This window comes from Phycodurus eques, chromosome 4, assembly GCF_024500275.1.
Source record: "Phycodurus eques isolate BA_2022a chromosome 4, UOR_Pequ_1.1, whole genome shotgun sequence".
NCBI lineage: Eukaryota > Metazoa > Chordata > Actinopteri > Syngnathiformes > Syngnathidae > Phycodurus > Phycodurus eques.
The window spans coordinates 4,646,452-4,660,016 of NC_084528.1; the positions used below are offsets into that span (position 1 = coordinate 4,646,452).

General features: G+C 42.0%; 1 protein-coding gene across 1 annotated transcript in view; it reads right to left on the bottom strand.

Moving 5' to 3' along the window:
• The window catches only part of cep192 (centrosomal protein 192), a 72,754-nt gene extending 59,740 nt beyond the window's left edge, over window positions 1-13,014 (bottom strand). Inside the window, 15 exon segments of the mRNA XM_061673701.1 lie at window positions 744-942; window positions 3,174-3,299; window positions 3,301-3,324; window positions 3,693-3,815; window positions 4,144-4,364; window positions 5,349-5,499; window positions 6,191-6,343; window positions 7,478-7,567; window positions 7,698-7,813; window positions 8,414-8,552; window positions 8,805-8,866; window positions 9,109-9,266; window positions 11,905-12,012; window positions 12,199-12,441; window positions 12,835-13,014. Coding sequence (XP_061529685.1) covers window positions 744-942; window positions 3,174-3,299; window positions 3,301-3,324; window positions 3,693-3,815; window positions 4,144-4,364; window positions 5,349-5,499; window positions 6,191-6,343; window positions 7,478-7,567; window positions 7,698-7,813; window positions 8,414-8,552; window positions 8,805-8,866; window positions 9,109-9,266; window positions 11,905-12,012; window positions 12,199-12,371 — 1,843 coding nt within the window. The 5' untranslated portion in view covers window positions 12,372-12,441; window positions 12,835-13,014.
• Between the last annotated feature and the right edge of the window lie 551 nt (window positions 13,015-13,565).

A 13,565-nucleotide genomic window follows, 5' to 3' on the forward strand; every position in this document is an offset into this window, starting at 1 on the left:
CCCCCCTGATAATTATAACACCAACTAAACATTTATTTTCTAGAGAAAAAGAATGCCCAACAATGAAATCATTGCTGAAATATAAATTACAATTAGTTGCTGTTTCCCCCTTTGTTTTATTGCAAAGTAATAAAACAACGTTTATTAAGCAGTCCATTAGAAAACACATACAGTGCATGGTAAATAGACTGCCTTATATAGCGCTTTATCGACACCATCGTAGTGCCCAAAGCGCTTTACAAAGCCTCACACACACACACACACACACCAATGGGCGACTGCTGCCATACCCACTGGGAGAAAATCAGGGTTCAGTGTCTTGCCCAAGGATACTTCGACGTGGACAGTCGTAGCCAGGATTTGAACCAGTGACCCTTCGATCACTGGACAACCCGCTCTACCAAATGAGCCACAGCCGCCCAATAAGTACACAATAAGACAAAAGGAAAGTACATCAGGAAAATCTTTATATTTAATGACAATTAGTTTTTACCCGATTCCCTGACAAAGAAATAAGAATCTTAGAAATGTCACCTGCACCGTTTAATATGCAGGTATTTAGTCACACTAGATGAATTTGTGGCTAACAAGTTACTGAATCGTTTCAGTTATCGGTCTAAATGAACCGATATCAGTCCTTGAATCGAATTGTTGTTAAACGAATCAGTACCCACCTTCAACCTGATTGTAAACTCTTTATAAAACGGCAATAAATTATTTCTACTTCTTTTGTAAACACCAACCTTTCTGAAACTCCAATTCCACGCTGTCTGGACAGGTGTTCCATTCATGATCTTGCTCCTCTGCCACTCCTTGACAGAAATATTTTGGCTCCAGGGAGGTAGAAAGATAATCGTTATCTTCCTCACTGGTAACATCTGAGGCCTCAGCTGCAGAAGTGTTACCACACGGCCCTCCTCTTAAGTTCGACGAAGGCGGCACCTGTGTTAAGATTTATTTTTAACCAATCTGTCACACTACCATTTAGAAACCTTGTCCTGCACTAATAGAAATGGAACATTTCAATGACAATAAAACTCTACTACTCAAAGACCCCTTATGAAGAAGACAAATTATGGACTCAGGTTTCCCTTGCCCGGACGCGGGTCACTGGGGCCCCCCTCTGGAGCCAGGCCTGGAGCTGGGGCTCGAAGGAGAGCGCCTGGTGGCTGGGCCTGCACCCATGGGGCCCGGCTAGGCACAGCCTGAAAGGGTAACGTGGGTCCCCCTTCCCATGGGCTCACCACCTGTGGGAGGGGCCATAGGGGTCGGGTGCAGTGCGAGCTGGGCGGTGGCCAAAGGCGGGGACCTTGGCGATCCGATCCCCGGCTACAGAAGCTGGCTCGAGGGACGTGGAACGTCACCTCTCTGGCAGGGAAGGAGCCCGAGCTGTTGTGTGAGGCCGAGAAGTTCCGACTAGATATAGTTGGACTCGCCTCCACGCACAGCTTGGGCTCTGGTACCAGTCCTCTCGAGAGGGGTTGGACTCTCTTCCTCTTTGGAGTTGCCCACGGTGAGAGGCGCCGAGCAGGTGTGGGTATACTTATTGCTCCCCGGCTCAGCGCCTGTATGTTGGGGTTCACCCAACATTCACGAGAGGGTAGCCTCCCTCCGCCTTCGGATGGGGGGACGGGTCCTGACTGTTGTTTGTGCCTATGCACAAAACACCAGTTTAGAGTACCCACCCTTTTGGAGTCCTTGGAGGGGGTGCTGCTTGGCAGGGTCCTCGAGGGTGCATGGGAGTTCGCCCAACCAGTCTACATGTGTTTTGTGGACTTGGAGAAGGCATTCGACCATGTCCCTCGGGTGGTCCTGTGGGAGGTGCTTTGGGAGTATGGGGTACCGAACCCCCTGATACGGGCTGTTCGGTTCCTGTACAACCGTAGTCAGAGTTTGGTCCGCATATCAGGCAGTAAGTCGGACTCGTTTCCGGTGAGGGTTGGACTCCGCCTAGGCTGCCCTTTGTCACCGATTCTGTTCATAACTTTTATGGACAGAATTTCTAGGCGCAGCCGAGGCGTAGAGGGGGTCCGGTTTGGTAGCCTCAGTATTGCATCTCTGCTTTTTGCAGATGATGTGGTTCTGTTGGCTTCATCAAGCCGTGACCTCCAAGTCTCATTGGAGCAATTCGCAGCAGAGTCTGAAGCGGCTGGGATGAGAATCAGCACCTCCAAATCTGAGACCATGGTCCTCAGTCGGAAAAGGGTGGCGTGCCCTCTTCAGGTCGGGGAGGAGATCCTTCCCCAAGTGGAGGAGTTCAAGTATCTTGGGGTCTTGTTCACGAGTGAGGGAAGAATGAAACGGGAGATTGACAGGCGGATCGGCGCAGCGTCTGCAGTGATGCGGACTTTGTATCGATCCGTTGTGGTAAAGAAGGAGCTAAGCCGAAAGGCGAAGCTCTCGATTTACGTTCCTACCCTCACATACGGTCACGAGCTGTGGGTCGAGACCGAAAGAACAAGATCCCGGATACAAGCGGCCGAAATGAGTTTCCTCCGCAGGGTGTCCGGGCTCTCCCTTAGAGATAGGGTGAGAAGCTCGGTCATCTGGGAGGATCTCAGAGTAGAGCCGTTGCTCCTTCACATCGAGAGGAGCCAGAGGAGGTGGCTGGGGCATCTGATTCGGATGCCTCCTGGACGCCTCCCTGGTGAGGTGTTCCGGGCACGTCCCACCGGGATGAGACCCCGGGGACGACCCAGGACACGCTGGAGAGACTACATCCTTCGGCTGGCCTGGGAACGCTTCGGGATCCCCGTGGAAGAGCTGGATGAAGTGGCTGGGGAAAGGGAAGTCTGGGCGTCCCTGCTAAAGCTACTGCCCCCGTGACCCGACCTCGGAAAAGCGGTAGACGATGGATGGATGGATGGACAAAACTATACTATATAATTGACGCACAACTGAATGAGAAACTGTGTCCAAACTTTATAAAAAAAAAATAATAATAAAAAAAAAAAAAAAAAACTTCGAATAAAACTTTCACTCTTGTTTTAAGCGTAACCTTTGTTGAGTTGACTGTGCATTCCCATATTCAAAACAGGGGATACACATCTTACTGGAACTACTAGGTCGTACTGCATTATTAATTAAACCACAGACGGCCATGTGTAAACCTAACATGGCCACTAAAATAGGAGGAGGCTTAAATCAACATACTAACATATTTTGACAGTTACCTTTGGGTTGTGGAAGTTGTCTTTGGTAACTTGAAGTTGGGAAAAATTTGACTTTTCTTGCAAAGATCTCCCGAGTCCAGTTTCACTTTTCACATAAGCAGAGCCAGCTCGCTCAGATGTCATCCTTAGACTCAGTGTTTTCCATGGCATCCTGGCATTCATATTATTAATGTTAGCCTTTCTATTTTTAAAAAAAAAAATACAAAATTGACCCAGTCTTAGCTATCCAGTTGTACAATACAGTTTTTTTGGATGAGAAAAGATTAGCTATCATCACAAAACAGCCTGAGCTACCAAGACCTTATCACATGTACAATAGCTGTATTTTGTTGGATTAATGTTTTCCTTGAGTACCAAACACAGACCAGCAACTGGCACTAATAACAACAGGTTCAGGTGGTTATCACAATATATTGTATTACACATTTTAATTGTGATTATTATGATGAAATCACCTTAGTGACACTAGTTTTATCTCGGTTTGAACAATCAAGCATTCACACCTATTTTTGTACTCACCAGTGCATCCTGTCTGCCCATAATCATGCTCCAGTTCACAGGAGAGAGTGTATGACTTCCCCCTGATGAAGTTTTAGAGGTGCTGGCTTCACCGTTTCCAACAGGACCCACACGGTCACCCATCTGTTGTCACAAAATTAAAAACAAATTTACATTTTTTTATTATTATTTTTTTTTTTTTTTTAATGGTGTGAAAAGAGACATAAATCTCGACTTGGCTCAGTATAATTTTTTGAATTGAATAACTAATGGCATGTGAGCAACTAAAGTGCATAACCAACTAAAACCCATTACTATGTATACACGGCAAAGCTAGTCAGAATTTATACAGATATTGCTCCAAAAGAAAATCTCACCGGAAATCATGCAGATTTTACAGATAAACACAGTGCATCACGGCTAATTGGTCTTGTTGCTTCAAAGCGGCAACCCTAAGGAAATGCACACTTACCTCTGCATGTGTACAACAGTTGTTCCTTCCATGTCTAGTGAGATTGCTGCAAGCACCACAGTCTCCATCTTCACCAACAGCGCTGCTACCCACAATCCCCAGCCCGCGCAGCACATCATAGGTGGTTGGGACATTTGTTGTTGGAATAGGGATTGTTGAAACTCCCCTATCATTTCCACTTTCTTCACTCCCACTGCTGCCATCCCCACCACCTCCGTCCCCTTGTTTAGACAACAAAATACAAATGTCATGCAGGTTTCTCTGTCTGTGCAAAGTAAATGAGCTTCATATATTTATGACTATTACAAAATTATTATATTAAGCAGTAGCCAAGTGGTTAGGATCAGATAGGCAATGGACCATCCACCACACAGCATTAAGTCGCTCCCTCCTCTAGTGTTTGCTATAAAACAGAGTTCATTAGCTGTGTTTACGACCGTGATGCATTAAATGCAGATGCCAAATTTCATGAATGTGAATTTGTTCATGACAATTAAGACAAATCTCACTAACTAATTATTTTCAACATTCAAGGTACTCAGTGCTTTCACACTGCTCACCATACAACAACTGAAGCAAAGTTAAAAATTCATTCACATACTGACAACACAGTAACAAAGTCATACACATTGTAGACATTTTTTTTAACGTTGACTATGGTATAATGTGTAATTGTAAGGACAGCTTATTTTTTTTTAGATGTGTATTTCCTAATTAGAACACAAGTAGCAGCTTATTAAAAAACAACCATGTAATGGTTTATATGGATAAATGAATATGAAGTACAGTTGAGGTTAGCATGCTGATGTGGCCCTCGACAACCGTTCCAATTTTTCATGTGGCCCCTTTGGAAAATTATTTGCCCACCACTGGTCTTTTATAATGCGTGATTACAACTCTGGGTACATACCGTGAAATGTAAAAAAAGATCTCTAAACACATTGGGCCCAATGGATGAGCCATTCTAAACATATTTGTTCCCACTTACCACTTTTGAAGAAGAATGTGGAAAAGACCATGTTCTAAAAAACACTCAACAGAATACATGAACACACTCAAGTGTCATGATTGAAAATTTGTTTTTATTACATTTGTTCCTATTCTACAACATATTCATGTCAGTATGCCAAATATCTTCTAAATCCAAAGTGTCCACATATACTCTATTTCACATAAATAGTACATAACTACACATCATAACTAACCTGTGACTGGAGGGTTAATAACTCGTCCCTCGGCAGATCGTCTGTGTTCAATCCCAGACAGAGATGGACCGCCTAGGCCACTTGACCACTCATCATCAGAACTTCCCCCTTCTAAACCTGGCCTGAAACTGGGATGATTACTTTCACCAACCTGTAAAAAGACACACATACATACACGTCACAAATCATGACATACCGCATATTATAACTAGACTTTACACCGATTTGATCGGCATCGGCCAATAATTAGCATTTTATGCTGATCGGCTTTAATGTCATAATTCGCCAATCCGATCCATGACGTCATTGATCGGCTCCACGTCAACATCGTGTACAGTATATTTGAATTCCAAAGCTAGTTTATTTTTAGCCTTGTCGCATGTCTTTTGACGTAGTACTGTAAATATATGACAGCCAATAAAGTTATTTTGAAAAAAAAATTTATACATGACTGTGTGGGACAGACAATACGTAATGCGTGGATCAGAGGACAAGACGAATTTGGTCTTTCACGATTGCACTATGTCAGACTAATGCAATAAAATCTTGTATTCCGATACCACCGGATCCCGTCTTTTACAATCACTGGGCTTTATCGTGTCAAGTCATAAACCCAACCGGATATACTCGTGTATATACAGTAAATACATTTTATTTTAATCATTTAAATAGACACATTGCTCCATCTTGTGATCCGATCAGCGATCGTTTTTTTTTTAACTCGCTGATTGGCCCCAAAAATCCTGATCGTGTAAAGCGTAATTACAACATAGTCGGGTATTTGTGAAGTTGATTAAGATCATTGCGATCAATAAATACCGGACTTCTATTCCCTCTCTCACCAACTGTCTGGAGATGCTTGGTAGTAGCTTGTTTTTAGTGGAATTGCTCGTCTGTCTGGCAGACTCAAGCTCATCCTCAGTGTCCTCGTCACTAGCAGGACAGGAGTCCATACCTGTGGCAGCCAGACGCACAACAGGCATCTGGAAGTTGTCCTGAAAAAAGGAGAAAAGTTATAATATTAAAAATAGGTTGATAAAATTTAGGCAGCACAGCCGACTGGTTAGCACATCAACCTCAGAGTTCTGAGGACCGGGGTTCAAATCCGGCCTCGCCGATGTGGACTTAGCATGTTCTCCCCGTGCCTGCGTGGGGTTTCTCCGATTTCCTCCCACTTTCCAAAAGCATGCATGGTAGGTTAATTGGCGACTCTAAATTGCCTGTAGGTGTGTATACGTGAGTGTGAATTGTTGTTTGTTTATATGTGCCCTGCGATTGGCCGGCAACCAGTTCAGGGTGTAACCCGCCGCTCGCCCAGAGTCAGCTGAGATAGGTGCCAGCACGCCCATAACTAAGGTTGGACATCGAGAACCGATTTGAAACGGTACTAACGTTGCGGTTCTCCCGGAACCATTCAAATAAAAAAATTTCGGTTCCCAGTTTAGAAAATCGATGGAGGGATAAATAAAAAATAATAATAATAATAATAAATGGTTTTTTTTTTTTTTTTTTTTTTTTAATTTAAATCGCCGGTGCTGTGTGAAGTTACTTTTCGTGCCAAACTGCTGGGTCCGATGCATACCCTTCAAAATAAAAGGCTACAAGCTTAAAACAGCAAGTCAAGTTAAAACTTGCACATATAAACCGTTTGATGTGATGAAACAGTCCCAAATAACTATTTTAACAATGCTATATTTAACTTTTAGCTGAAACATTAATTAATGAATATTAAAATCAATTGGATTAGTTAAACAAACACACACACACACACACACATTCTTTTAGTTAATAGTTTTGATATTGATAATGGTTATAAAAGAAACTAGAGTCAAATGTTCATTCTCGTTTATGCTGCAGGCTGCTAAGAAAACTGATGTTCATAATTTGGACACCCTTTATTTAAACCATGCAACCTTTTTGGACCCAGCCCCCTAAAAGAATCGGAATCGAGAATCGTTTGCAACCGGAATCGAAATAAGGAACCAGAATCGGAGCCGCTCCAATTCAAATGATGCCCAACCCTAGCCGCGGCCCTAGTGATGATAAGCGGTACAGAAAATGGATGGATGGAGGGATAGATACAATTTAGAGAACACATTGTCAAGACCCAAATGTGCATTTACACTCACCTGATCATAGTCATCAATGATCTGGTGTCCATACTGTTCAGGCTCTATGGAACTTGAATTGGATCGGTCATCAGATGTCCGAGGTAGCACCTAACAAAGACACCAAATAAATCGTGGCATCAATTGTAAAAGGAATATGGACAATAGGGCATAACCTTTACTTTGTAGCGGTGTACACTATCATATGAAAACAGGAACGAAAACCATGTTTGAAGCTTACTGTGGCAGGGAGCTCTTGGCCCTCAACTGTGCCCCTTTGCATGGCAGAAGGCACCAGTTTTCTGAAGTAGAGTTCCAACTCGTCGTCAGGCAAGTTGTTCAAATCAATTTCATCATCTGGGGATTCATTTGATACATTTACACATTACAAACATACATACATTACATACATTTGAGTTTAAACCCAGAAGTGTGCATGACTTGTTGGCACAAACAAATACCATCTGTCTGACTGAAAGTCTTCTTCAGAATCATTCTTCTGAACACAGCCACATCCCCAATTGTATGACAAAATGCACACTTGTGCAAAGACTCTGTATTTCCTCTCTGTAATACACTTCATTTCTTCCAACCAGGTTGTACAGTTGTACAATTATTGGCGGAAAAAGTTTGGAAATGGTCACATTTGGTCACGTGTTTTTTTTTATGGACGAAAACGTGGAATTTGAACATGGGTGTGAACACTTTTTATATCCACCATATATTGCTCGTCCGTATTAGTACAACTCTCAACAGTAACCGACTCTAACAGACATGGTACAGTATGTGCGGTAAGCATCCAATCGGCTCTCTGCTCATACTGTATGTGCACCTCCATGTTAGCTAAGTGTGTGGGTCATAATCCCTGGAGGGATGGCAGTGAGAAGGCTTGAAAATACACACCGTTTAGTGTAAACATCCAAAGGTAACATGCAACTACATACGCATTAATCATACCTGTAATGTCACTGTTCATGCTGTCCACAGACATGAGCTTTTCATTTTCCAAAAAACTGGAGCTGCCACTAAAATGGTCACTGTCCGCTGCTTCACTTGGCACATTATTGTTGTCAGTAGTAGCTTGCAGGGATGGGACCTGTAGTATAATATTGATAATATTACCGCTACTTGAAACGATTAAGCCATGCTGTTATAGTCCACAACCATCCAATGAACTTGCAGTTACCCTAGTCATGTCCATCAATATGTGCAATGACAGCTTTAAATGAAATATTTAGTTCGTTGCTAGTTAGCTCCAGTTTTGGATTTGAATTTAGATAGGTACTGAATCTCTGCAATATGATATCACCTACTTTCACTCCACATTTTAGTGAAATCCAAAAAATACCTTTTTATCTGTACAATCCTTGTGTCCATACTGAGCAAATGTTAGGAGACCTGTTGAAAGATCTGGCAAAGAAGGAAAACTCACATCAAAGGCTGTTAGTCTTGTGCTAAATACAGGTCTACTTGAACACACCGAGAAACTTACAACAGCTTCAATTTATGTCAAAAAAAGTAATTAAAATTATACTACTAAACAAATATGATTAATTATCATGCAAATTTAGTACATGTGCATCTTTGATGAATAACAAAGTGCCAATAATTTGCAGGGATTGGGGGAACTGGACAAACAGGGATATTGTTACCTGTAGGATGTTCTGTGTGCCTGCCCTGGACTGAGCCCATCTGTGTTGGAAGAAGACCCAGGAGGGATCCTTGGTTTCTGGATGCACTTTCATCCAGGTTAATCTTAATCAGCATTTCTGATAAACGATGTGCTGCAATAAAGTCGTCTGCATTGTCCCTAAATAAATAGTAATACTCAGATAATTCCATACATTTAATATTAAGAAAACAAAAAAAAAGACATTCACTGACTCCAGCAACTAAAGCATAAAACTTCAATGAAGCAGCAATGCAAAAGTGAGTGAGGGGAATAGTGACGCAAGTAGGAAAAACAAAAAGTGTACATTCTTGAATAGCGTTTGCAACAGATAGAACTTCGATAAAAGGGCCAAGACTCTCTCTAAAACATAAACCAAATAAATGAAAATAAAAACAATGTATTTTATAAAGTCTCAATAAGACAACAGACTACGATTCGTTTGATTTATGCCCATCCCAGCTATCAACGGGCAGGAGGTGGGGTACACCCCGAACTGGTTGCCAGCCAATCGCAGGGCAAATATAAACAAACAACCATTCGCACTCACATTCACACCTACGGGCAATTTAAGAGTCTTCAATTAACCTACCATGTATGTTTTTGGGATGTGGGAGGAAACCGGAGTGCCCGGAGAAAACCCACGCAGGCACAGGGAGAACATGCAAACTCCCCACAGGCGGGGCCGGGGATTGAACCCCGGTCCTCAGAACTGTGAGGCAGACGCCCTAACCAGTCAGCCGCCCTGTCACCACGTAGAAAATCAACAGAAAAGAATTACTTTTGTTTCACATTTTAATCCTTCAATGGATTTTTTTTTTTTACCCTCTGCTGTATATTCATGCAAGCATATATTAAAAAAAAAAAAAGGTCAGAGTGATAGGACATCCAAATGGTGTTGCAACATTCACTCATTCCCTGCCAATGCCGTCCAAAGACGTCATTCAGAATCAAGCTATGGCGTATTTAACGGCGATGGGTGGAGGAGGGTCTTCTGCAGTTTATGTGTGATCGTCAAGCGTCTGGATAACTGCAATGAGGAATGACACCCTGTAGAGGGCAAGAATGCCTTGGTGAACATCCCTCCCCCAGATTGAAGAAGAGGAAGAAGGAGGAGGGGGCGGGTGCAGGAGACAATGAGAAGATGCAAGCACAATGGTGGAAAAGAGAGAAGACAAAATGAAAAAAAAAAAAATCAAAAGCAAAAACTTTCAGTACTATAAATTTATTGCACCAAGGCAAGAAAAATATTCCCGTGATAAAAAATATTCTGAAAAATATTCTGTAGTAATGGTCATGCAAGGAAATAAAGGATCACGGTCCGAGCGTTCCTTTTGTTGCAAAGCTATCGCCCAAAATGCCGGGCCATATGGCGAGATGCTCGCGGCCGCTTGCCAGCCGATCGTCTGCCGACCAGGATTTGAGTGAATGGGATCCGGAATCTTGATGAGTGAACTCCCTCTGGATCGCCTGGAAACAGCCGAGCTTCATTCGGAGCTTCCTCCGAATGATAATGAAGATGAAGGTAACTCGTTTGCAGCTCACATTAGCTACATTTAGCAAGCAAACACGCTACTTCAATCCTTGTTACATAAAAACATAATTTACTCCCACTAGTTGACACTACAATTTTACATCTGTTGAGAGTGCTGATTTAAATTTTCCATTTCCAGCTTGTCCAGCTTGCAGTAATTCAACACCCGCGAGTCAAATGTCTTTTAGGATTACGACGAAGAAAGGTAATGTTCATTGTTTTTTTTACCCTTGCAAAACATGTCATCCATAAAAAATATTCTGTAGTAATGGTACATATTTTTGTTAATTTAGAGGTTATGCATCCAGAAGACGTTCAACCCCCATTCCAGTACGTTTTTTTTTTCTACAAATCCCACGACAGCAATTTCAACAATGTATTTTTTAGTCATAGTTATGTTTCTAAACTGCACAGGTTGTGCTTCGAGCAGAAGTAAGGACTGCTTTCAAGAACAATAACCACACAACATCCCATTCACCGCCACTAAAGAATAAAATCCAGATGTGGATAAAACATTGCTAGATTTTATGCGCAAGGTAATAAAAACCTGGACTATTGAGCTAACAGTAGAGTAGGAGACGGAGGAAAAAAGTGCAAGCGTGGGAGACCCATTTGTTCATGCATTTTTGTCTAATGTAAATTCTGTACATAGTTATACTATGTACAGAATTGAATAAATAATTTTTCTGTCAAAAGTACTTTCTCAGTGTTGTTTTATGTCCAGATATTTGAGATTTTCACTAAAGGAAAAACAATATTGGTGTCTAAGTCATTGTTCTGCTTGATCTGTCTGCTTTCACAAAAAGGCTGGTTTTTTTTTGTTTTTTTTCCTCCACAAACAGATTTGGCTCAAAGTAGTCTATATTTGACTGCTGATTACTAAAAAATGTTAAGAGAGACAAACTTTTTTTTTCTGATGCAAGAAGAGAGTGATCTTTCTTTTGGTGGTTTTGGTGTTTACATAGTTATCGTAAACAATATTCAGTGGGGCTTGAAAAGGGAGTGAAATTGCTCGAAAATGCCTGGCAGTCAAGGGGTTCCCTGCTCAGGAAACGGCTGGCAGTGAACGAGTTAACCTGACTTATGGGAGTGGTGACTTGCTCAAGGGCCGCTCAACTGTAGTCAGGAAGCAGACTAGCATATCTCCAAAAACGAGTTGCATGTAGCAGGACTCAAAGTGGGAAGAAAATAACTCTTGACAGATGAGCTTCTGTCAGGCCCCAATGTGAACAGTATTTTACTCACAAGTCATCTTTGAAGCTGAGTGCAAACTTGGCCTGTTTGTCTTCTGATAATTGTGAGTTGGCACGCTCCAACTCACTTTCCTCCAGATACGAGGCATCACCACCGTCTCTGGAAAACGTGAGAACACAGTAACCTCGTTTCCCGTCACATGAGCGCTCAATTCAAGAAGAGCAAATAGTTTTAACTATTAAAATGTACAATTAATCTCAGAAGGTGAATATTGGCCATCTCAAACTCAGCACCTTTCCAGACTACCCCAAAGTATCTATCCGTAATAGAGAGGTGTGCTCCCACCTGTTATCAGACTGAGGTCTCATTTTAGCCACTGTAGAAGCAGCCACAGGCAGTCCGGGCCCTGAACCCAGTGTTACATTCCCCAGTGTGGCACGGCCATTGGTGCTGTCCAAAGACCTGCCGAGGAAACTGGGAAAGGCTTCATCTTCTAATTTGTAAAAACTCTCTGCCATTTATTTGACAGTGCAGGGTCGTGTCCCAATTCTGCTCGAGGACAGCTCAAATCAAGACCATCTGGGATAACTAGAAAACCAAAAAGCAGGGAAGGTTCACGTGTGTGTGTATATATATATATATATATATATATATATATATATAAATAAAATAATAAGGAATAACCATCAATTAACTGAGCAAAGTTACCAAACAGTCAAATAGTAAAAATCAATCAACTCATGCGTCCAATTTAAGCAACGGGCTAACCTCGAACGGTAGCTCGTGGCTAAAAACAAATGGGTTTGTTGAGCTTTTTCTGAGTTCTACAAAAAAAAAAAAAAAAAAAAAAAAACATGAAGTAAGAACTACTTACTATGAGAGTGTGAAACTGAACTGCTACTTTCAAACGCCCCCTCCTCAAGAAGATTAAATCAGAACGCACAGTATTAACAAAAGAACATTAGTTGGAGTCGCACTCACTTAATTCAGCACCGCCAGAGAAGCGGGACGTCCGACCTGAACGTCCTATGTTTGAACACGACGTGAGCTACCAATGAAATACTTTGACATAAACTCAACCGTTTCCTCACTCTAAAGCGTCGTAGTTCCACGAAACAAGACAAGTTGGAGAGCTGAAAGCAGCGCCTGAACTCCACAGGAAGCCCGCCACAACGTCATCCCCCGTGTGGGTGGGGCTTAAGTTAGGACAATCATTTGATTGGACATTGACCGGAAATGTTCTGAATTACAGTTGGACAAAAAAAAATAATAATAATTTTAAAATAATAATCATAATAATCCTCTCGCAGCAGAAACTACTTGGACTGTCTTGTACTTAAGAAGGGCTGGTGATAAATTATTCATCCACAAATCTATCAGCTGGAATGTATCCTTGCTGATATACAAGACATAAAGTAACTAGCATTATAACGTTTAGCCCAACAAAACCTTGTACCACGTTTTCTGTCACGCATATGGTGGATGACAACATTTGCTGTGCGAAAACAGCTGCTTGCAAACTGATCAGCAACACGTTTCCCGCCTGCGTCATATACTGGAGCCTGGCAGGAATGAAATGGAAAGGTGTTTCTCTTCATAAAACATAAGTTTGTTCGAGCAAAAATGATCTGCTTGATGCATCAGTCTGTATAGGTGAGGAACTACTTCCTCATGGGAGGTTGATATAAAAAAAAAAAAACAGGATTGTTGAA